The sequence below is a fragment of the Saccoglossus kowalevskii genome, chromosome 4 (assembly GCF_978046115.1).
Source record: "Saccoglossus kowalevskii chromosome 4, keSacKowa6.1, whole genome shotgun sequence".
NCBI classification, from domain to species: Eukaryota; Metazoa; Hemichordata; class Enteropneusta; family Harrimaniidae; genus Saccoglossus; species Saccoglossus kowalevskii.
The window spans coordinates 14,587,642-14,613,474 of record NC_140644.1 but is presented as its reverse complement, the minus strand read 5'-3'; the positions used below and the strand labels follow the sequence as shown (position 1 = coordinate 14,613,474).

The following is a 25,833-nucleotide window of genomic DNA, read 5'->3' as shown; positions in this document are numbered from 1 at the left end:
GCCAGAATGCGGCAAAGGCCTTCAGATCTGGCTGTAGTAGGATGGTGAAAGTAACGGTACAGCATTTTAACAGTGAATAAGTACTGAGAAATAATTTTTAAACTCATAGTTGCTGTCGACATAGGAAGTAAAGTAAGCAAATTCGAGTCACGCACGCAGTACGTATTTACTATAATTAGACATAGTCTTTACCTTGCCGTTTATTCGGTGTTATTTGCTTACTGAGAATCCACAAGGTAACAGGAGGGGGCGCCTAAGATGAATGTCCGCAGAGGATGCGAGGTATGGCTTGTAGCGTTGACGAAGGTGTGTCGATATATACTTGGTATGCATCGCATCGCCATCTTCCTAGAGTCTTGATTAACCAATCTGGCACGTTCGCTTCTGCTGCGGTTGTCGTTGTCCCTCATCTGAAGCTGTGGAATGACTATATGCTAAGGCAAAGCAGGATACAGGAAAGCTTGACGATTGCATGGCAAGTGAGATTAGGCGAATGACCGCCACTCGAGTACGAGCTTAGAATATGCATGTGAAGGGTAATAGCACGGGCGAGGCGTGCACAAGATGGAAGGTCGTGTGCCTATGAATGGGGGCACACGTTGATGTCATGTGCGGGGGATTACAAATGGCGTGCGTTGCGTAAGTCATGTGTGAGGGATTAAGACTGAAACATCGTTGCCCAGCATTAACACGGACCAGGCTGACGCATAATTACTACCTTATACTAAAATATATTTGGATAATTAGAGTACTAACAAATTTTCACTTATGGTCCGGTTAGACTTAAAATACACCACGAATATTCATTTTTGAAATATAATTTATGGTATGTGTTGATTCTTGGATATTTTATCTTGGTCCTCCTGTACTTCGTTTATTAATTCGAACTTCCCAGTTTGCGTAAAAAAAGTGAGTTTCGCGATTTCGACATCGAAAATGCCTTTGCTTCATTATTTGCTGGGGGACGGCCGCTTAGGTATGTGCTCTGTCTCTTGCATGAACCTAAAAACCTGAGGTAATCAAACAAAAATGAAGTTGTACTAAAGTCCAAAAAGTACGTTCAAGGTCTGCATTTTTTCGTAGCATAAAACGATTTAATCTCTTGCTTATTGTGACACCCTCAAATCAACTGATTTCCATTCCCCTCAAAAGTCAAAATGGTATGTGTCTCCATTTTACACCAGGACTCGAAAAATTTTTTTTGCTTGACGTGTTCATTTGCTTTCAATTGTGTTTCAGTGGCTGTCACAGTCGTATTCTGAGTCTTGCTGATAACAGTTTGGTTCAAATTCACGTAGATATCGAGGAGAAAACTCAAATTTTTAACTGTAGCTAATTTGCATAACAATGTCTTTGCCCATGGTCGCCATATTGGTCATGCATACAATTAGTTATTTAAGTATATGGTGTTGGTAGTACTTATTTAGCTTAAGTGTACACATTCAAAGTCATTATATGCAATGGCAGGAAGTTGTAATTGATACCACCTGTTTTAATTGAGCAAGTGATCAGATGCTAAGCAGACTCTAGTGAACTAACACCCTGTAGCAGTACTGTAACGCTTTTTGGGAAAGTCCAGGAGCTGCTCTCGTGTTTTGACGCCTGATTGACACCTGCAACACATATTCATTCTATTTTTTTCCAAATTTCATATTTTGAATTTTGTTCCATTTTGAAGTTAGTCATTTGTGAACTAAACGGTATGCTATTAGCACCACGTGTACAACAGGTTGGTTTGCCACACCATCCACATCTACTGCCAGTGGTGAAGGCTTTGGTGCTAATTGTGAAGGTACATGATTATTCAAATAGTTTTATTGGCGTGGTAGTACTATTGTGTGACATACATGATGGTACAGATATAGATGAATATATTCAAAGCATTTTCCCGATTTGCCCATTTTTTTTCAATTTGGAACAGAAGTGAACCTCCATGCACATTGGAACACTATTCTAAATTGTTGGCAAAAGGAAATTCAAACAAACAAACAAACTAACAAAAAATAAAATAAGAAGTTCAAGTCACCAATATTTAGATGCATTGAAATTCATTGACACTTGAAAGTTTCCTGCAATTTGTGTCGACCAATACAGACAAATAAACACATAATGATCTATGGTTCTCCAATAAAACTTGAAATTCTGAATGATCTCAGAGTGCAAGTTTAACGCCTTATGAACTTCATCTTCAATTCATTGAGTTCAGGTAATATAATCAAACATACATCTATATCACAAGCTAGTTATACCACATGTAATCATTATACAGTCATGTGTGCACTTCTAAAAACATGCAAATATGACAAGTCTAGTTTATTGACTAAGTTAGGGGTAATCTGAAGCCTTTTTGGTATTAAAGGCTAAAACATAGATGTCCAAAGGAATGTTTTGTCATTTGTGTTCTATTTTGGTATGCAGGATTATTTGTTCACAATTGCCAAATAAATGACAGTTAACGTACGGCATAGTTGTGCAATGGAAGACTAGTAAAGAATATTTTCAATCGTTCACTTGTAACTTTCTGTGGCTACCCCAATTCATCTGTAATGGTATATTAATTTGTTTGTTTTTGTCATTACATTCAGGTACAGCAGGAACTGGTGGTATGTTTTGTCAGACGGCTGCCATAGCACCATTTGGACCAACTGGAACAACACCCACTGCTGGACGTTTTGTTGTTGGTGGGTTTGGTGTCAATGTTCCCACAGATACAACTATAAAATTCAATGTAAGTACACATGTCTGCGTTTATTTACTTATTAGTCCATGTTTGGATCATTCTGGAACCGTGTATGATATGTATGTATATATCGTGCGTTTATAATACAAACAGGGACTATGTCAATGACAACTACTTGTTTATTATGCATAAACTTATACAGTCATATTCTTATACTGTTTTGCATATTTCTTGACAGCCTCCTACAGGTACAGATGTAATGCAGAAGAGGGGTGTTTCCTCCAATATCGGCACAAGACATCAATGTATCACAGCTATGAAAGAATATGAAAGTAAATGTTTGGAGGTGAGAAATACTAAGTCATACGAACAAATTCCAAACTGGATGTGCCAATGGTGCAGCGTAGATTTATGAAAGTTTAGTGATTCTTCACAAATGAAGCCAAATGCTCAACCAGGAGGAGACGTGTTGTTTATGGCACAACGTAGTTTAGAAATTCGACATTGTAGAATGTGATTGTCCAATATTTACTTTATTAGAAGGTTTTATTTCATACCTGATCATCATCATCATTATTATTATGCTACTTATAATGACCATAGACACACCTGTTCCATTTACATAAGCGATTACCATGCTAATAGAGTAAATATGGTATGTAGGTTTTAGTGACAGATACTCTGATTTCACTGCCAGTGGACTGTTCTTTTAAATATTAATGTATTTGTCTTGTCAGGAATTAAGGCTTGAGGACTACGGAGCAAACCGTAAAGGTCCAGGTACTGGGGCTGGATTACTTGGAGCAGGTGGCTCCATAACACAGACAGATACAAGTAAAGGATTGTTTGGAGCTACCGCTACTGGCACTACTGGTGGCCTGTTCGGTCAAAATAAAACATTTCCTGCAGGTATGTCAGTTTATTCAAGTTTCACCAAAAGGAAACTAACAAAATTACAGACTGTGTATTTTTTGATTACCCATAATACATTGCTAGTAACATACAAGACTGTTTAGCTTTACTTTTGAAGAGCTCTTGCATTGAATGAAATGAAACCCCTAATGATATTTTATAAAAGTTGAAAAGTCTTGTTAAACAATAATAGGATAAGAAATTACATTTTGTAAACCATTTAATTTTGGCTACTGAGAATTTGCTTGATGGATGATTTTATAGCATTTATGAAGACAAAAGTCACTGAGACTCAGGATTCTTACTGACTCACAGAATTCAGGAAAATTTCTCTCTTGCGAAATAACAGTATATAATTCATATCACTATATGTTCATTAATGCTAAGAAACGACACTAGAGACCAAGTCTTGGCTGAGAGCAGAAGGGGTGTGAGCCACGGTCAAGCGTCGTCGCCGAAACCTGCTCCGTGATGCGAGTCGCAGATTTGATTCACATCATGGAGAGATTAGCATGATACTTGATCGAGGCCAGTCAACGCAGGGGTCACCACCCGACCGTCGATCATTAAAGTACATAACTGTGATGTTGCTCGTGATATATAAAATGCGAGAGGTGGTGGTCACGACTGAAAGTGAAATAAATGATACAAACATGTCAAGGTAAATGTCCAAAGCGAAATATAGTTCATGTAAAAAATGAAATGAGGTAATAACGAGCAAGTACAAAGTTGGATGGTCAAAGGTAGCACCACGGCATAACACAAGTACGTAGATGTGGCAAACGAAATGCCAGCGGGAGAGACACGTGGGGTTGAAAATCCACAAGGTAACAGGAGGAGGCGCCTAAGATGAATGTCCGCAGAGGATGCGAGGTACGGCTTGTAGCGTTGACGAAGGTGTGTCGATATATACTTGGTGTGCATCGCATCGCCATCTTCCTAGAGTTTTGATTAACCAATCTGGCACATTTTCTTCTGCTGCGGTTGTCGCTGTCCCTCATCTGAAGCTGTGGAATGACTATGCTAAGGCAAAGCAGGATACAGGAAAGCTTGACGATTGCATGACAAGTGAGATTAGGCGAATGACCGTCACGCGAGTACGAGCTTAGAATATGCATGTGAATGGTAATAGGACGGGCGAGGCGTGCACAAGATGGAAGGTCGCGTGCCTGTGAATGGGGGGCACACGTTGATGTCATGTGCGGGGGATTACAACTGGCGTGCGTTGCGTAAGTCATGTGTGAGGGATTAAGATTGAAGCATCGCTGCCCAGCATTAACACAGACTATGCTGACGCATAATTACTACCTTATACTAAAATATATTTGGATAATTAGAGTACTAACAAATTTTCATTTATGGTCCGGTTAGACAAAAAATACACCACGAATATTCACTTTTGAGATATAATTGTTGGTGTGTGTTGATTCTTGGATATTATATCTTCGTCGTCCTGTACTTCGTTTATTAATTCGAACTTCCCAGTTTGCGTATAAAAGGGTGAGTTTCGCGATTTCGACATCGAAAATGCCTTTGCTTCATTATTTGCTGGGGGATGGCCGCTTAGGTATGTGCTCTGTCTCTTGCATGAACCTAAAAACCTGAGGTAATCAAACAAAAATGAAGTTGTACTAAAGTCCAAAAAGTACGTTCAAGGTCTGCATTTTTTCGTAGCATAAAAACGATTTACTCTCTTGCTTATTGTGACACCCTCAAATCAACTGATTTCCATTTCCCTCAAGAGTCAAAATGGTATGTGTCTCCATTTTACACCATGACTCGAAAAATGTTTTTGCTTGATGTGTTCATTTGCTTTCAATTGTGTTTCAGTGGCTGTCACAGTCGTATTCTGAGTCTTGCTGATAACATTTTGGTTCAAATTAACGTAGATATCGAGGAGAAAACTCAAATTTTTAACTAAAGCTAATTTGCATAACAATGTTTTTGCCCTTGGTCGCCATATTGGTCATGCATACAATTAGTTATTTAAGTATATGGCCTTGGTTGTACTTATTTAGCTTAAGTGTACACATTCAAAGTCATTATATGCAATGGCAGGAAGTTGTAATTGATACCACCTGTTTTAATTGAGCAAGTGATCAGATGCTAAGCAGACTCCAGTGAACTAACACCCTGTAACAGTACTGTAACGCTTTTTGGGAAAGTCCAGGAGCTGCTCTCGTGTTTTGACGCCTGATTGACACCTGCAACACATATTCATTCTATTTTTTTCCAAATTTCATATTTTGAATTTTGTTCCATTTTGAAGTTTGTGAACTAAACGGTATGCTATTAGCATTCAACAATTTTCAAAATAACTTTTCATCAATGTTGTGGAGTAGTGCTTTGAGTGCAGATCACAATGTCAAAAATAACAATGGATAAACTACAGCAGTTCAGTTTAGACATGGCCATACATGGACACAGTTTTTTATTAACGGGACAAGCTGGAACTGGCAAGACTAACAATTTGAGGAAGACCAAAAGAGTTCAAGTTACAGCCAGCACAGGCATGGCTGCAAGTCAGTCGAGTGCATGTGGTTTGGATCGGACGATTTCTTTTGTTGCCAAATCATTGTACGCCTAGAAACATGGCAACGTTGTTTTTGGTGAATATATAACATGTTCTGTTCCAATAAAGGATGTTTATATGCATAAACATTCCTTAATGAAACATTTCCTGTATTCTATAAAATTTAACAATGCCACTAACCCAAGATGGACTTCCTGTTCAACACGTTGTTAAATGTTCGCGTCACTGTACGTAAAAAACACACTCTCGAACTTGACAATTTTAAAGTTCAAGACCATTAAGCAAACACTGTAAAAAATGTCTTTTTCGCGAGCATGTCTTTTTTGCGAATTTAGCGAGAGAACTGATTCGCTAATTCAAGATGTCGCTTATGACTTTATTATCAATTCAAAATGGCCGCCAAACAAAGAAATCAACAATGACAAGAGAGATTCGCTAAATCATCATTTCGCTATTACGTCATTTTACCACAATTCGCAAAAAATGCATGCCGCTTTTTCAACATGTTTTACAGTAGATGGAAATCCATTTGCATAAATCATGAAGATTGATGATTCGATTGGTGACCGGGATAGCTGCATTTAGTGTTCTTTTCTATGCAATATAAAATCATATCGATGATGTGGGCGGCGAAGGGTGGTAGATTGTTTTTGTTCAACGGCTCTCAATGCACGGGCAACTGACATTTCCTGACTTTTTTTACTATTCTGACGTGTTCTGGCTGTATATAACAGTCAGACACTGACAAGTAAGTAAGTACTAGTAAACAGTCCGGGACATAGTCAATACAAGCCGACAGGCTTTTGGCTGTTTCCATGTAGGACATGAACGTGAAGTTAGTTTATAACTAAATGGGCCCTGTATACGAAGTTCGCAAAAACCATTCAGTCTTTAGAAGTCACTTAGTTTATTACTAGGACGTATTCTGCTGTTACATTTCCAATTGTTTTGCGATAGTATTTTCTAGAATGAGGGCAGCATTTACAGTTCATTCAAAGTTCAAAGTTGCGTTGGGATTACGTTGATACAGTGTAACAAGGCGTCTGTGATATCTTACCAGTGCGCAAAGTTGTCAAAATAAAAAGCATGGTCATCTGAGCCAAAATAAAAAGCATGATCATCTGAACACTGCTTATTACAAAACTGGTAGGAGGTAATACATTTGGGGCGAAAGTATTTAAAAATTTTCGCCAGGTTTTTTTTCTCCAATTAGTGACGTTACGACCTACCTGTGAAGTATGAACAAAATCATCCGAGCCAAAACAAATCTCAGAGGAGTTAAAAGCCGTTGCTGGTGAAAAGTGACCCCAATTTTGTGGTAAAATATCTCGGTAATGAAAAAGATATCAAAACTTCAAATAGTAACTTTGTGCCCACACAAATGCTGAGCGTAGTGAGCTATGTCTGAGGTGTTTTGTCCCAAATTTGTAGGCGGAGACACATTTGGCACGAAGCTATCCAAAAAAAAAACAGTTTTTTGGCTGTTGCTATGGCAGATTTTTCCTAATAACTAGGGTGAAGGTGTGACCTACCTGCCAAGTTTGAGCAAAATCGGCCAAGCCAAAAAAAAATCTCAGAAGAAATAATACATGAAAACACTGGAAATCACACACACACACACACACACACACACACACACACACACACACACAAAACGACAAAAGTGATTATAAGGACAATCCCAGCAGAGCGAATCGCCAATAATTAATATTTCATTTTTGTTAGTGTATCTTTAATTTTATTAATTAAAATATGTACACATTATATCTAATTGGGGTGGGAATTGCCAAGCCAATTTATAAATTTATAAACAAATATTTTCGTAAATAATACTGACCGTGAAATACGCCCTTTAGAAGTGTGACTGGGGGTATATTTTATATTGCAATATCTTTCAATTTTATTAGTTGTATTGCAATGCATTAGTAATAATGTATATATATATATATATATACATTTCTTTATTTCTTTGATGAGACTGAGTTTATATATCTGTCACGTACTATAATTTATCTATATTGGAAAACAGTTATGGGGATTATTATTTTTAATAAACAATATTCAACTATTCTTTGCAATAAGATCATAATGATAATGTTTCTTGGTTTTTGAAACTATGGGCATTATCAGAGCATGGGTCTTATTTTGGAACTCCTGCCAGAGCAACATCACAAATCATAAGGGCAAACTAATAGCTTCTAAGGATGTTATTCCCAGAATAGCGCAAGTTGTTAAAGAAACATAAAACTTTAATACTCAACAACGATGAAAAGACCAGTTACTGTGACAAAGCCCTACTCCCCGCGAGACCCACCCAATACGAAACCCACTTACCGCGAAAGCCACCTACCGAGAAGCTACTAGTCATACTATAATATATTATAAACGGAACCCAATGGCAACTGATGTGATGTGATAATGACATAGGCAATGCAGTGCTCTCTAACCTTGAACATTTTTTTATAGCAGGCACAACTGGAGATGGACAGACTACCTCTGGTAGCTTTTTTGGACAGACCACGCAACCACAACAAACAAGTTTATTTGCTAGCAAGGCTGGCTGTTTTGGTGCAAGTACTGGTTCATCATTGTTCACTGGCACAACAGGATTTGAACAAACTCAACAAAAGGTACATTTTGTTTTGTTTTTAGTTGTTCACAATGTACATCTTCATTAGCGGTTGACTTGCTTCCAAGTCGAGAACAATGGAAAATGGACATCCAAGTCAGTCACATGGCATCACACTTAACTGTATGTAAGTAACAAATCCTTGTTTGATGTATTTCAGAGTCTATTTGGCCAGCCACAGGCGAGTACTGGGTTATTTGGAGCAACGCCGACTACATCTACCACAGGATTTGGAGCAACTGCTACAGCTCCGTTTGGACAGACATCTGCATTCTCGCAACAACAAAGCCAGACTGTAAGTATATCTTATGATGTAACACGACATCATGTTATTGTTGTTAAAGGTCTTGTGTTTTTATTGTTATCCTTACTGTCTGAAATCTTATTTCAACTATTATTATAAATTGAAGGACAGTGTTTGTTCTTCTTTCTTTGCAGGGAAGTTTATTTAAACATGGTACAGGTTTTCCTGCCACTACTGCGTCTACCCTACCTTGTCATCCTGGTAGTGGACTGTTTGGTGCCAGTAAACCAGCTTCTGGTTGGAGTTTTCGAGCTACAGCAACAAATCTGGGTAAGTATTATACTGTCTTCTTCGATTGGTAGTAGATTAGTGTAAGTGGAAGTCATCAGAAGCTTTAAATCTGTTGATTAGTGTATGTATACGCCATACAAGTATCTTGTCATTTACTGTTTATTATTATTATTATTATTATTATTATTATTATTAATAATAATCATTTATTTCAGGCCAAAAAAGTCCCATATTAAATACATAACAAACACCAACACTAATAAATATAACGTCTAAGATTAGTCCAAAATTTGAGTAAGAAAAAACTGTCAGAGTTGACACAAGTACGAATTAAAGCATTATCGCTCGTAAGTAGGCGCTGACTGAAGTTATATCATGCCTTACGCTGAAGAAATTCAAAGTTCAAAATATTTCTATTCACGCAATTACCACTAACGCTGCTAGCCCGTTTAAGGCTGAAGACTAATCTTATAGCGTTATTATAAGCCACTCGCACAGTATTCACAATTTGTTCACGGTAATCACACCAAACATTCAAACAATATATACTGTATAAATACGTTCTAAATAACAAACACTTAACGTTCTCTGAACTTTTTATAAATTTTCGTAAAATAAAATTTGCCGTAGCATAAATACACCGCAATTGTCGCTTCATATCAGCTTCATCTTCGCCATCTGATGACACCATATAGCCCAGGTACTTTTTCACTGAGACGAAAACCAGAGGTTTACCATACAAGTGCACGCTTGGGACCCTTGTCTGTCCCCACGTTTATAGAAAAAAATGACATGCATTCTGTCTTAGTAGTGTGGAAAAGAATGTCAAACTCCTCACCATAACATTCGCAGATCTCAACGAGCTTTTTCAATGATTTGACAGAAGGTGAAACTAACAAAATATCATCAGCATAAAAAAGATGATTCATTATTTTACCAGCTAAATGACATCCAACACCTGCTTTTTGCACCCTAAATTGAAAATAACATCGGCGAAAGAATGCTTCCTTGTCGAACTCCATTGCTCACTCTAAAGGACGCAGATATCTCTAAAGAACATCGGATACAAAAAATTTAACTAGATACCAATGTAATAGACAACATACAATGAACACAGACATTCCCTTGTCAAGTAATATTTTGAAGAACTTCCAATGGTTTACCCTGTCGAATGCTTTTGTTGCGTCCATGAAACAAGCAAAAACGGGCGAGTTGTGAATTTTATAGAAGTCGACAATTTCCTTCACTACGAAGATGCACATTTCTGTTGAATGCTTGCCAAACTCGATGGACAGCAATGCAATTGCCTTTAATGACTCTGCGAAGTTCAACTCCTGAAAGAGAATCTGTGAATTCTGGAAGTTGAGTAATTCAAATTGATTGAATTGACCTGTATGTTACATGTACTACAATTACAATATGTACTGAGGCATGAGGTTACATGAGGCATCCGCGAAATGTAATCTGATTTATTTTTATAGTTTTAATTAATATGATACCAGAATTATCATATCTTTTTATATCATCAATTTTGGCGAAACCAACTTGTTTTCAAAATGACGGGCTTATAATGTTTAGAGAAATCAGTCAGATGTGTAGACTTTTGTAATATTGTCAATATCAATTTGGTTAAATCATTTTTGAGACTTTCAATATGTGTGATGATGCTGTTTGATTACTATTTGATTTTAAAAATCAGACTAATCGTGTTCATGTTAGGGTACTATTGTCATTGGTTCTATGTTTTAAATACAATAGCCCTGCTATTAAAGTCTTGATATTGTCATCTATGTGGAGTTTGAATATAATTGAAAACCTTACGAGTCAGTATTTCAACATGGTCACGTTGACTTTATGTTCATAAACCTGACTGAACATATTGTCTTCATAACCTAAGTAATTGGGGGAATCATGGACAACATTATGTGGGCCCCACCAGATGTTAATGTTTATGTGTTAGATGGGATTATGTAGTTTAGTTTTATATATCTCTCATACCTTCGGCACACACGATTACTTCCTAAGCTTGCTTTGATTCTTACTGTTGCACAATAAATGTCATGTCAATGTCTTGTGTTAATTCATCAACTGCTATTCTTGCTGTTATCAAATGAACTTTTATTTCAACTGCAGGAAATCTCTTTGGTAAACCCAACACATTTGGCACAGTAACCGGTCTGAATACCAGTGGATTGACGAGTACCGGACTTGGTGCTTTGTATGCAATCACTCCTAAACCGACTACAGGATTCAGACCATCTGGTTCTACTTTAGGTAAGTAGCTACAAATTATGATAAATGTGTTATTAAATACAGTAGTTCATTTTCAGTAACTTGTTGGATCTTGTATAATAACAACTTGTTGCAAACCACAGTCAGTGTGATTTGGCCGAGATTCATTCGCTATTGGATGTGACTTTGGAGAAACCTTGGTCGGCAGGTGCTTGTGGTGGACTGGGCCTGGTTGACGCCAGGATACCGCATTAAATTGCCATTTGATGAAGAGATGGACACATAGACCTATCATGTAATTCGAAAAATGAGTATGATGTTGGTTGTATGTGCTATATGACAACACTTAATCTTGCAATTTAAACATAACAATCTAGAGAGACAACAGTAAATGTGGTATGACAGTATGTTCATAGATATCCAGAAAAATCTCGTCTTACGACACTAATTTTATTGTCTGAAATTCCTATCGACCGTGTCCGGTAGTAATTTGTTTGGAATATTGTTAATGCCTATTTCATTTCACACAATCACAAGAGACAGGACAAATATTGACAGTAATTTATGGGACCATGTTCAGTAATTTGATGGCTGAAACCAATTTCAACTATCCATTTTTTTCCTTGAAATAAAATGAAAAAAATAAAAATTCCAAGAGCAACGGGGAATATATTAATAACCATTCTTACCTATCGCAAGCTTTAATTTATTCGAACCAGTAAAATTCATGAATTGTTCCAACATGTGTTGGCAACTTCAGTTGATAATTAGGGCCAAATATGGTTCTCTGACCAAGGTCGTGTTTCGATCAGCAGACTTTCAGCCAATCAATGATGTTGTAACAAAGCGCGTTTGACGCACCATCCAATCACTTGTGTCAATTATATAGTTTTTGTGTTGTGACAAGCTTCAAAATTATTCACCCAGGAACGTTGGTATATTCTTTCAACGCGTAAGGTTTATACTCAGTTCAAAAAAGAAAATCTATGCTTAGAGTGCACGGAGAATCATGCAAGTTTTATTGCAATTTTAGAAATTAAGCTAAATCAGACTAGTGAACATGTTCAGTGTATCATGATTATCAAACAGTTGCGATTGACTGGCCACCTCATATTTAATGCTACAACTAAATTGAACACTTCCGATTTATTCTGAAGCCCAATGAATTATTTATGCATGTTATATATGCCCTGTTATTTTTTTCCAAGGCATGTGAACCGTATTTACTAACAAATACTTGTTCGCAAGATTGTCTTTACAGTACGTAGTCCTTTCTCACATAGATCGAGCCCAGCTATTAACCGTGAAATTATTTTGAAGTCAAATTTTACCAAACAGACGTGGCTTTGGTATCATTATTTTTAGAATGAAACCACCACTATATACCACAAAACCCACCAATATATTCCTTGTTTCTCTGCTCTCTGTCCCAATGAGTCAGCGTTACTACTTACGTTTTCTCCTAACTGTCTTAACTTAATAAATCATTATTCAAAAGGAAAGCCATGGAACAGATCGAAACACATAAGCATATGCTGTGGAACTTAATTACACATACATGTTAAATTCACGTTGACGTATTTTGTCATGAAACTGAAACTGAAACTTCGTTCATGTCAACAGTAACACTTTCATTCTATTCTCTTGAAATAAAATAACATATTACATTTAATTTGCTAACATCAGCACAAACATCTGAGTATCAACATCTATACAAATCACGTAACAAGAAATCACAACTTCAGTTGGTTTCGCCAAAGGTATTACATTTCCTGAAATACAGATGTTAGTTAATACTAGTTGTATCCTAAAACGTTACCATAAAAACCATTCCGAACACTTTAGTGATGTGTGCTTGGGCAAGTAGCCGGTGTTTTTAATGAGCGAGCGAGCGAAAATAAACACAACAAAAATACATAAAAAAAAGGAGTTCGTTTTTCGATCGGAAATTGTTACGCGGTCGGAAATTAAGTGATAAGTAGTGGATTAAAAAGCCATAAAAGCGGAAGGTTGGGTGAAATGAGTACTTTAACATAACATTGTTTGTGAACATGTTACTAGTATGCACTCAGTGAGTCATAAGCTACTCAATTGAAGTACGTTATGTTAATTAAAAAATCTGAATTTCCAATATCATATTGTTGTTATTAGGTAATAGGGTTACAATTTCATTGTTTTACATGTATATTTATTGTGAAGTAAATAGTTGATATTTCCAGTTATTCCAGCTTTATATATATATAGTTAAACTTTGTGACGAATTTCAGCCAATGAACGTTGAGCGCTGGCATTTTGAATATCTTCTCCTAAATCCCGGTGATATCGGCACTGTATCTATTTTGCTGTTCCTGTTAATGTCTTCGACATAAAGGTGTTTTAAGTTACATACAGTACGACACATCTTGATATACACGGATTGTCATTATTCATCGCCTTTAAACCTTAATCACTAAATCCTGTTTTTATTAAAATTCTGTTTCTACATTTGTGCCGAGAACAGGATATTTGCTGGTAACATGACAAATGAAATCGACTTAACGCAGCTCAAGAAGAAGAGAACCAATGCCAGATCTCAACTCAACCGAGTGCTTAACAAGTTAGAAGCACTCATCACTCAATATGATACCCAGTCCGACAAAGCTGATGCCTACGAAGAAATCAAGTCACTCCGACCAGTCGCTGTCAGGCGCCTAGAAGTGCTAATTGCTGTTGACGCGGAAATGATCAGTCAACTCACTGAAGACGACCATGAATTCCAAGATACCGATGACTACGAGATCGCCGCCTCAGCACGAGTCAACAAGGCGGTCAGTTTCATCGAGAAACACAGCGCAGCCAATAAACGACGCATCGCCAGAGAACATACCTTAACGCCATATCTACAAGCAAGTGGTGATATACAGTCTCTAACGACGAAATTAAAATCCATGCAACTATCTAAACTAGAAGCTCCTATGTTCTACGGTGATGCACTCCAATGGTCACAATTCGACGACAAATTTGTCTCTACTGTCGACAATAATGAACATTTATCTAAAGTACAAAAAACTCGCATATCTACGAAGTTTCCTAAGCGGAGAAGCCAAACATCTACTCGAATGCCTTGCAACAACCGAAGCCAACTACACACTCGCCTATCAACTACTGAAAGAAATGTATGGCCAACCCCAGAGAATAATCAACGCGCATAAAAAATCACTGTATGAACTGCCAACCCCAGAAAACAACCCGGCCAGTCTACGCCAATTCCATGATAAACTTGAAACAAACATTCGCTGCTTGAAAGTTCTTGGTGAAGATGAAGACAGCTATTGTAAGCTTCTCATTCCTATAATTTTTGGGAAATTACCAATCCATTTTCAACGCAAACTCGCAAGAATACGTGGTGACTCTGCCTTGACTTTACCCGATCTTCGCAAAGCCATTGAAAATGAGATACACATACTTCCTGTCGGCAATGAACATTCTATTGATTGATACATTTGATTGATTGAAATCAGTCACGTGGTGCCATCGATTGCATGTTGGCTGTTATAACTGTAACAACAAACTGGCAACATTTTAAAAACAATCAGCGACGAAAAGGTGGAGGAAAATGAGACAAGCCATTTTACACAAAGAACTGGTAACTGTGATAACATTTGTGCCGAACAAACCAGGAATGTGACTAGCTGTGGGTCCATGGCTCTTCTTGTGTTTATTTTTGTTTTTAGACCCGGTAATGGTATTTTAGTCATTTCTGATTCACGTGGTGTCATTACGTTTGTTATTTTCAGATATTTGATTTTTTATCGACACAGAAGAGCTACGGTTTCTCCCATAGACTTGCGTAACACAAACGTGCGACGCCAAATGGCAAATGTACAAAATTTATCAGCAAAATTTGTTAGTTGTGCTGACATCTCACAGAAATCGGAAATGGAAGAAGAAATAATTAAAGGTATTTTATAAATTGTGATCATTATATATAATTCTAATGCAAAATGTTTTTGTTACTTGTGTCAGATGTTTATTTAAAAAAAATATTATTGAACAAATATTGTTTTTATACTGCTTTACATGTGTACAATGTGACATACACAATGTGGTGTTTATGTCACCAGAATCCATGCACTAGTTCATGTTGGATTCAGATGTCATAAGTAAAAAAAAATGTTGAAACATTGGTATTGATTCTAAAAGAAACAATGTTGTGGCATACTCATTGCAAAAATAAAATTTAATGAAATGTTTATTTTACTTTTCACTATAGTAGTCTAGCCTTATGTAACAAAATTCAAGCCCATATGCATTTTTGGGTACAATCTTAGTAATTTTCAGGAAATATCCATTTTACATCAGGGAATCCAAAAACATATACCTCTATACGGGCGGCCATATTGGAATTCAAAATAGCTGCCGTTTTTTTCAAATATTGTGCCATATCTCGGGATCTAAACACTGTAGAAACATAATTCAAACATCATTATCATTTTAAGACCATGTATGATCATGATAACACCCACAATTTATGGGTATGTTTTATTTTATTTGGTTTTTGTATTAAATATGAATATATACACAGCGTACAATGCAGTAATGTTGAATGTACCAAATAATAATAGATACCCTAGATATGCAATACATTATATGAATGCTATTCACTTTAATCAAAGTATATTGCAGTACTGAGTATTAGAACAAAGCACTCAGTAAAGTAGCCTGAATGAAGAAATAGCGCCATCTATGTTGAGAGTAAGTGTAGTTACCTTTGAACATGCTAACTTGTAGAATCCTCAGAGGAGATCTCATTGTGTATCAGTTTTCGTACATTTTATCCCATATACAAATATTACATTCTGTTTTATGGTGAAGGTAGGTGGTTCAAGTACAACATTATTATATATTTAGTGTTAAATTGATTCGATTTCGCACTGATATTAAATAATTGCGATTCATACTAACATATGTGTGCTCATTCAGAGAAGCACTGAATATTCAAAAAATCATATTCTACCTTATCACACGACAAGATTTAGCCATTGAATTTCCGCTCACATAATTAGTAGCTATACAGCTGTAGAATTTTTATTTTACAACAGAAATAACAGATGTTGGAATTACGATTGCATCGATCAATAAAATAAAATACATAAAACACACAACATCCTGACAACATCCACATACATGCAAACAATTATATACGTGATACACTACATTGTATTTCAGAAATATAATGGAGTCAGAAAGGGAAGTTCCGACCAAGTGCAAGCCAACAGATTTCAGTCTATGTATAAAATGTCAAAATTGCAACAACAAAAAATGAAAAAACCACTAAGAATATAAGGGATGTATCAACATACAAAACATTTCTGCACTGCGTGACTAAGAGAGCTGAGCTAGGAAATCCTAAATATATTAGTCTGGCACAGCGATTGAAAGAATTTACAGAAGAAGGTCTCAGTGACGGGGGGGGGCACAGTGGCATCGCAGCTGTTATAGTGAAACGACTAGTAAAAGCAAAATAGAACGAGATAAAAAACGGTTTAAATTTAATGCTGACAAGACAAGAAAGAGAAAGTGGAGACCTTCCATTACATCAAGTTCAACTGATAACAGATGTTTGCAATCCACAGCTGAACGATTTAACCACCAGGAATGTTTTTTCTGTCAAGGAAGAGATTCAAGCAAAGTGAATGAAGTTGTACATGCCTGTCAGAGTGAAAGCAGTGGTAAATCAATACAACAAATTGTAGAGAAGAGTGACAATAAAATATGGAAAGTGCAGTTAGCTGATATCATTGCAGAGACATAGTTTACCATACCAGCTGTAAAACTACACATTGGCCCAGAAAGACGCAGTGCTTCTGTCAAGAATATGGAAGACAAATTACGATTCATAGCTGCTGAAATGGAATTTTATGATGAGCTTCAAGAGCAAATTGAATCGGGAGAGTACATTACTACAGTTGAGGTTGAGGTTGAAACACTGTATGAAGACATGATGTGTGGTCACAGGGTAGTTAGCACATCAATTACACGCAGAGCTTTAATGGTGAAAGTTTTTGAGAATGTAACAAATGTTGTGATATCTCCAAACAGAGGTAATTTACCTGGTATTTTACATTCCAAGACAAGTGGTCGTGAGGCAGCGAATATAGCCAGAGAAGAACACGATGTATTTGCTGATTTTACTGCGATAATCAAGTGTGGAAAAATCATCAGAACGTTGATTACCAATGCAAAGAAAGAGTGTCCTTGGGTCTTTACAGGGTCTCTTGTTGGCACCAGTGAATGTGGTGTGCCAGTAGAACTGATGATATTGATAAGGTGGATATTACAGGGTTCTAAAGCTGCTACAACTAATAAATGAGAGGAATGTAAGACAAAGAAACAAATGACAAACGACTGGAAAGCCCATTTGCTGTAGGTCTATCACTTTGGATGTATCTTAATCTTCGTAGCCAAAAACTTATAACTCTACTCAGTAATGCATGTGCTGGTATAACATACAACAGAGTAACACATGTCTCCAGTCAAATAGCCAATGATATACTACAGAACATCCAATCACATGGGGTGTCTGTTCCAGTTGGTATTGTGAAAGGAAGGACAATACGTACATCGGGTGATAACATTGACAAAAAAGTTGATACTCCTGATGGCAAGAATAGTTTCCATGCAATGACATCGTGTGATATATCAGTCAATCTCTGATGGTGAGACATTGGTGGAACCACTTGACCTCTTCAAGGTACCTTCTGGTGCTCTGGTTGGTGTACCAAATACATGCATCGATCTGGTAAAGTGCAACATAAATGGCAATCCAAAACCACGTTCTAGTCTTTCTTATAGTTCCTATAAATTAGGCTTCCATGAGGAGGTATTTGAATGTGCACTCGACAATGATATGGCATGGATGATTGCAATATATATTAACCATCCACCAGCACAGCCACCCACATTCAATTTAGAGGTAGGAGAGATGAATGTTAGCACAGATCAAATGGATGATGTCCTTGCTAGCAATGTACCTCCTATTTTGCAGCAGGTGAATGTAAGATATCACCAAATGAGGAAACACCACAATCACTGCTTCCCAATACACTGGAGATATCAACTACAGAAGAAAACAGTGATGTAAATGAAATGTCTTCAAATAGAATGCCCACTTTACTTCCTGGTGCTAAAGTGAATGATATTTCTAAAGATATATTTGTCTATCAGAAAGTACCTGTATGGTCAGCTTACAATTCACTTGTAAATACATCAGAATCTGTAACCCATTCATCTATTATCGTATTTACAGTATTACAGTAAGTATTTACACTGCCTATTATCAAATGCCCCAGTCCATGAATGGTCAACACTGGTCACTACATTTCTTTGATTGAAAATAGAAATCACAAAGACCAACAGTCTCATTAGAAACAGATGAATAACAGCCTCGAAACAGTGTCACCTACAAGTGTGTTCCTTGCAAATATGTGCCAACGAATTATAAACCTGCCGATTGAATATGAATGTACTACCAGTACTAAACAATAAGATTTGGTGGGAAGGCATAAGTTTAATGGCCTTATTTGTTACTTATTGGATTCTGACCAAATATATATATATACGTATCGGTTAAATATACCTTTTTTGTCACATAAATGAGTGGGCGAATTTGACAGTATGCATATTTGTTTGTGGTGATATCAATGACGTGTGTTGATGAAAAGACAATTTTAAAGGTAACAATTAATATTAGATAACTACGACCGAGTGGCTGAAATCGACGACCGGCAGTTGGGTAACGTTTTTATATATGTAATATGCAAATCAAACATATATTGTTCTGACGTGACATATACCCTTTTGGGATTGTTTTACGTGTTACTGTGTATTGAAGCGCCATCTCCATAACTTACTGAAATCGTTCGTTTTTATTGCGAAGTGTATATTACGTTATGGACGTCTCAAAACATTGAATCATACTGAATCGTATACCTCGTCTCTGGTGATGTTGGTCATATGTAACGTGATGACATCTTGAACCAAAGATTCACATAATTTGCTATAGAAGTGCGAATGACAGGCCTGTAGTTCGATGGTTTATCATTCAATATTCTATATTATTAATAAACTCTATAAATGTAAAAATTAAACTGCATTGCCTTGTATTGTCCTAAATGCGAAGTCTCGCTGCGATGGCCGAGTCTCGATCTAAACAGACGTTTTTTTGTCGTCTTTCGGGTAGGTTGTGTTTGCATCTATTTCGTCACTCCTTTGACTAGGACCTACAATGTGAAACGGATTTCACGTCTGACTCTTCTTAATATTAATTTCAATAAGTACAATGTATATGTTAGGCGATTAGTAGCGCCCTGGGCTGGGTGCCCGAGTTGAGCCAATTGCACACAAAGTCCATTATTTCCGATTATTAATTTAAACAACTCCAATACGTCACTTTTGACGAATGTCAATATGAATTATCACAAAGTCACCAATCTTGATTACTGTGTGTTTCGTCCCGTCACCGAATGACGAAGCGCGGTGAGGTACTCGGTCGACCGTGCCGTTTGTCCTTGCATGAAAGATATGGTCTGGGGTCAGCGCCACCTTGAAACTTGAGGAGGTTAACCGTATGTCGCTGTGCACGGATACAACTTCAGCAGTGATTCGTCAAACGCAATAAGCGGTCGTCTAAAGTTTCCTTGAGTATATTTGCTGTGTGTCAAATAAACTGTTCTCACTAAACACGGAACACGATTAAGAATATGTGTCCGTTTCGACTCAATCGTCTCGAAGCGAAAGGCCGGCGGAAAATCATCTGAAAGCGTGTATAGCTCGGGTGACAGCGCATGTTATCAGACAAATATATTGCTTTTGTATATAAATGTCCCGTAAAATCGACAGAAATTAAAAATATCAGACGATATTCTGACAATAGTGCTTGATAATCGTGAATAATTTTGGGAAGCCAGCAGCAGTGGCTTTAGTAGGTATTGTGTTTTCATAATTAATAACATGATGTATAAACTTATGGAGGTGTAAAGCAGGAAATTTTGTGATATAATCTGACGGTATGTTGTGTATGAGGCAACCACAACGCAGAATGTCTTCGTTATCCAATTATCCAGTTCATATTACGATGACATAGTTGGAGTGAATGTAGGACGTCCCTATAATTAGAACGTTGTAAGTCAATGACCCATTTCTTCTCGGTCATAATCGTATTGATTCATGCAAGAGGCAATTGAACGCTGGTATAGATACGTGGAATAACGACATGCACAATTGTCCGAGTTACGAACACCGAGTTACAAAAATAACTACGCTCATATTTCTGGAAGCCACGCCCACTTTTGCGAAACCACGCCCAAATTTTAACTCGATGTTAAATTACCAGTTACCAGACGGGTAATATACATTTTGGCTTTTGTTGAACTTCCACATTTAGTAACTCGTACTTTAATTGACAGTTGGACGCACTTCAACTCACGCCTCAAAAGTAAACTTGACAAAATTAAAAGTGTGTCGAACCACTTCATTTATTACAAAAAAAGTGTTTAACACAGTCTTCACATGCATCCTCTAAATAACTCACAGTGATTAATGCTAGAGGGTAAAAACAGTTCTTTGTTGCTGCTATTGGCTTGCAGTGATCACGTGAACAACTCCAGCCACTGCCACGTGACCCATGTGAGCTGACTTGCAAGTAAAACTAGTTAGAATTACTAAATAAATTCTTTAAATTTTAGTGATCGTCAACTTTTACCCAACATTGATTGAATATAATTTTGGGGTTTAAAATGTTTCAAATAAATGTACAACTTTGGCCAGGAAATGCTGCTCTCGCATGAACCTGGGCATATTTCAATGATGCAAAAAACAGCATAAACACTAAATTACAAAGTAGGTAAAAAATAAACTGTCGTATACATTGCTTTTGTTCAATTATAAATCATTCAATTATAAATCACAATGAAAACTACATATAAGTGAATTCCCATTTTATCACCGCAATGTCTTTAGCAAATGCGGAGTAAAAAATAATAAATTAAAAAAATATAGAACTGATAAAAATAATTGTCATCAGCTTGGGTGGTTCACTCAGTATTCCTCATAGCAGCTGCGATATATCGAGCGTGGTGGTTCGTTGTACAGTTTAAATTTACCATTTTTAATAATCTGAAAAAAATAATAATAAACAGTATGAACTGAATGATTTTATCCTATCAACATCTTCATTGAACGTACTTTTCTATGACCCATACGCACTGTGAGCATCGTGATTTGTGAAAATAAAGGACGACTCACTGCCCACTAATGCGTATTACCAGGGCAAATATGGGGTTATACGCAATAACGAGCGAGACGCATTCGAGCCAAGTACTTTTCTAAGCAGCTTCGTCCGAGCCCTGTGGATGCGATCACGTGGTCATTTAACGGTTACTATAACATACCACAGAGCCGAGCCGAGCGCTGATGTTTCCTACGCTTATCTAGGATCTAATGTTTGACCCTATTGACAACTTGGACTTAAATTTCAAAGTACAAAAACCGTATTGCATCCTTTCTCCGTACAGATTTCGTATAATTTCCTTGACAATTTGTAATTAGAAAACAAAAATGTCCGCTATTGTAATATCTTACCAACACACGTCCAAATATATATGGGAAAAATTGTGTCATGAAAAACAATAAAAGTTAAAATTAAATGACGCCAAGATGTCTACTCACCCATCCACATGCAAATACAATACCAGCAAGTCCTGCTATCATTAATCCATTCCCATTGGCATACACCTCTGTTTTACCAGCACCAGCAGTTATATTTCTCACCACTAGAGGTCGCTGTTGAACCAGAAGTCGTTGACCTGAGTAACCAAAATGAAATCGTGACCCAATTGTTAAAGCGAGGGAGTCACCAAAAACGCATGCGACAGACGGCCCTGGCGTGTCGTTGTTTACAATCAAGTGCCCACCCATGAGTCTTTGCATTATTAGAATGCGTTGTTATCATCGCTTGGGACTCAACTCCCGTGCGTGCGCAGGTGACAACCCCTCCGCTTTAAACCACTGCCTTGAGCCGGATACATAGAGTTTCTAAAATTCCACTAAAAGCACAATGAAGGAACGATACAATTATGTGAATATGTTTTGCCTATTCTTGAACATTTTATTCCATGTTGAGGAAATTGAGGATCGGTAACGAAATATTATATTAATTTTGTATTATGTTTATAAGTAGATTTCAATATAATGGGCAAAGTCAAGGTAAACTCTCGTTACAGCGTTAATGGCCTCTGTCTTGCTCGTAGTTGTTTCTAAGTTGTAAAGAAAATATCACCGCGACAACAGAGAATACAGTTTTTATTAGAAAGCACGCCGGCGGCCTTTACTTGTGTCCTATATATAGTGACAATGTTCGCGCAATACTAAATCACTTATGTAGAAACATTTACTGAGACTAATCAAACTCGTAGAATAATGTTCTCGGTATTCCGCCATTTCCGTCGCGTCTGATAAATGTCGTCATTCACCCGGGATCCCTAGCTGAGAACTACGAGAAAAATCAATTTCAATTAATCCGCCTAGAACCCAATTTGAAACCAAATGTGATATTAAACTAAGTACTTACCATGTCTCGCTCCACTTCTAGAAATAACAGAATACATATTTTGTGTGACAAATCCGAAGGAACTGAAAAAATCAATCAACGTAATTCGCTTTGCCAAGTGTACACGATTGTATCTACGTGCTGAATGACTGTACTTAGGTAATAATGCCAAGTAAAACGCATGTAAGGTCACGTGGTAAATATGGATGACGTCACGAAAAACACTCACGTAGTACTTGTGGTGTCGGGCCCAATAAACACGCAGACAACAGGTTCGGTATACAAGCAAGGTTTACTTGTGTGTAATAACTAACGGAACTCACAAAGATGGCAGCCCTGTCCCAGAATCCCATCTGTTGCTAAGCAACCCAACTGATGGCGGGAATATGGCCATGCAAAGTACGGTATATGTTTATACTATTAATGCTCAGACACAACATAATTCCCCCTCACGGAAAGGATGCATAATCCTAAGTATAAACATACAATGAATGAAAGAACGATATTAAAGTTCGATAAGAGTTCAAAATCTCAAACATGCAACAGTTGAAATCCTTTTAACTGCATTAACAAACTAATGTTCTATAGATACAGTTCTTATGCTTATGAAAGTACATAGTCTCTCAAATATGCTGGCATACGTGTTATTCGTACTGGACGACTTTCGCGTGTAGATAAGCTATTAGCATTTGAAACTACTGGATGATGTTCTTGGTTTATCATTAAGTGTTCGTTAGGGAGTTCAGGTGGGAGTACAGATGAATCATGTCTATGCGAACGTACACATCTTCTGGCACTCCATGCTGTACCGTCGTCAAGTCTAAACGAAGACTTACCAAGCTTCTTAACAATGCGATGCGGCTCAGAAAATGTAGGGGAGAGCTTATGGCTGCGATTTGGACGTTTAACTCTAACCCAGTCTCCTACATTCAGATTGCTGGATCTAGCGTGCTGTCGTTGATCTGTGTATGACTTGATTCTGGTTTGACGTTGTTCTATTTCTGACTTCATAGCTGGAATGTCTATTTGTGCATTACCGACGCTGGTAGTAGGTGGTTTTAGTTTATCAAGTGGTAGACGCATTTGACGATTGAGCATAAGTTGTGAAGGTGACTTTTGAGTAAGAGCATGTGGTGTAGCTCTATAGTTCTGTAGTATTGTACGAACTGAATCTGCGAATGTCTTTCCCTCCGACAAGTTCGTTTTCAAACCCTCTTTCAGGCATTTATTGAATCGTTCCACCCCACCGTTGCTTTGGGGGTTATATAATGACGTTAGATTATGTTTGATACCATGCGATTGTAGATAATTTTCAAACTCGTCTGAGGTAAACTGAGGTCCGTTGTCAGTAGTGATCACTTCTGGAAATCCCCATCGAGTGAAAAGTTCTTCAAGAATCTTAATAACTGCTGTAGATGTGACCATTCCTGTCGTTGCCACTTCAGGCCATTTGGAATGTAGGTCGTGTACTACAACTAAGAAACGTTGACTATGTGGTGCTATGGCTATCTCACCAAATATGTCCATTTGTATAGAGTTCCATGGTTCTGTCGGCCATGGCGTTGGTTGAAGTGGTGGTTGTTTTGGTCTAGCTGACTTGCCACTGATAGCGCAAGGCTCACAATTGCGGACGTAATCTTCGATCTGAGAGTCCATACCTGGCCACCATACTGTTTCACGACATCGCTGTTTCATACGAACTATACCTGGATGTCCGTCATGGGCCATTCGTAGGACTCGTTCCTGCAGGGCTTCAGGAATAACTGCACGTGAACTACGGGCAATAGAGTATTCATTCCATACTGTAAGCTCATCGCGGAGGTTAGCGAATACTTTGAGATTTGGTGGCACACTTTTTGGCCAACCATTTTGAACATATGTGGCAACTCGTTGAAGCAGCGGATCATCACGAGACTGTGTTTGGAGTTCGCTAGCTGTGACTAACCCATCTAAGTTAATTTCGAGAATGTCATTTTCAGTTTCTGTGTTGTCCGTAGTGCGTACAAGACGACTTAGCATATCTGCGACAAAGTTCTTACTACCTTGCATGTGCTCGACATCAAAGTTGTACTGCAAAAGACGATCAGTCCATCTATAGATACGTAGTGGTTTATGACCGGAGCCTACTGTTGACAGAATTGATTTGAGCGCTTCATGGTCAGTGCGTAGTGTGTATTTCCTACCGTAGAGTACAATATGCCAATGTTCTGAAGCATACACACACGCTAAAGCTTCACGTTCGCTTGTTGAGTATTTACGCTCGGTTGGAGACAATGTCCGAGAAGTGAATGCAACTGGCTTCTCTTCATCATTAACTATTTGCGACAAAACTGCTCCGATTGCATATCCCGAAGCATCTGTAGTAACATATGTTTTAGCATCAGGGTTGAAGTGTGCGAGAACCGGTGGTGACGAAATCTGGTTCTTGAGTTTGTCGAATGCGCACTGCTGATCCTTAGTCCATTCCCATGGCTCAACTTTTCGTAACAGTTTACGTAGGGGTTCAGCTATGTCTGCATAATATGGTACAAACTTTAAATAGAAGTTTGTCGTACCAAGAAATGATTGCAATTCCTTGACATTGGCAGGCTCGGGGAGATCCATAATTGCTTTCGTATTGGACTGTAATGGTAACACACCAGACGCGGATACTCTGTAGCCAACAAAATCAATCTCATCTTTCGAAAACTCACACTTATCTCTATTGAGTGTTAAATTGTACTTT

The 25,833-nt window shown here is 37.6% G+C and overlaps 1 protein-coding gene and 1 long non-coding RNA gene across 3 annotated transcripts in view; one reads left to right on the top strand and one right to left on the bottom strand.

Annotated features, from left to right (window-relative positions):
• LOC146746641 (uncharacterized) overlaps nucleotides 1-16,092 on the top strand; it is a 32,840-nt gene extending 16,748 nt beyond the window's left edge. The window contains exons 7-11 of one of the 2 annotated variants that reach the window (XM_085498508.1): nucleotides 2,586-2,728; nucleotides 2,919-3,026; nucleotides 3,418-3,589; nucleotides 11,423-11,563; nucleotides 15,298-16,092. In XM_085498508.1, the coding sequence (XP_085354634.1) occupies nucleotides 2,586-2,728; nucleotides 2,919-3,026; nucleotides 3,418-3,589; nucleotides 11,423-11,563; nucleotides 15,298-15,305 (572 nt within the window). In that variant the 3' untranslated portion in view covers nucleotides 15,306-16,092. Of the gene's footprint in view, nucleotides 1-2,585; nucleotides 2,729-2,918; nucleotides 3,027-3,417; nucleotides 3,590-11,422; nucleotides 11,564-14,021 lie in introns of both variants that reach the window. The other variant, XM_085498507.1, reaches the window with a different exon arrangement.
• Nucleotides 16,093-21,304: 5,212 nt separating this feature from the next.
• LOC144355808 (uncharacterized) lies at nucleotides 21,305-23,254 on the bottom strand. The gene is made up of 3 exons (XR_013421306.2): nucleotides 23,130-23,254; nucleotides 22,229-22,365; nucleotides 21,305-21,676 (listed from the first exon to the last, which is right to left on the bottom strand). It is a non-coding gene; the product is annotated as an uncharacterized LOC144355808 (long non-coding RNA).
• Between the last annotated feature and the right edge of the window lie 2,579 nt (nucleotides 23,255-25,833).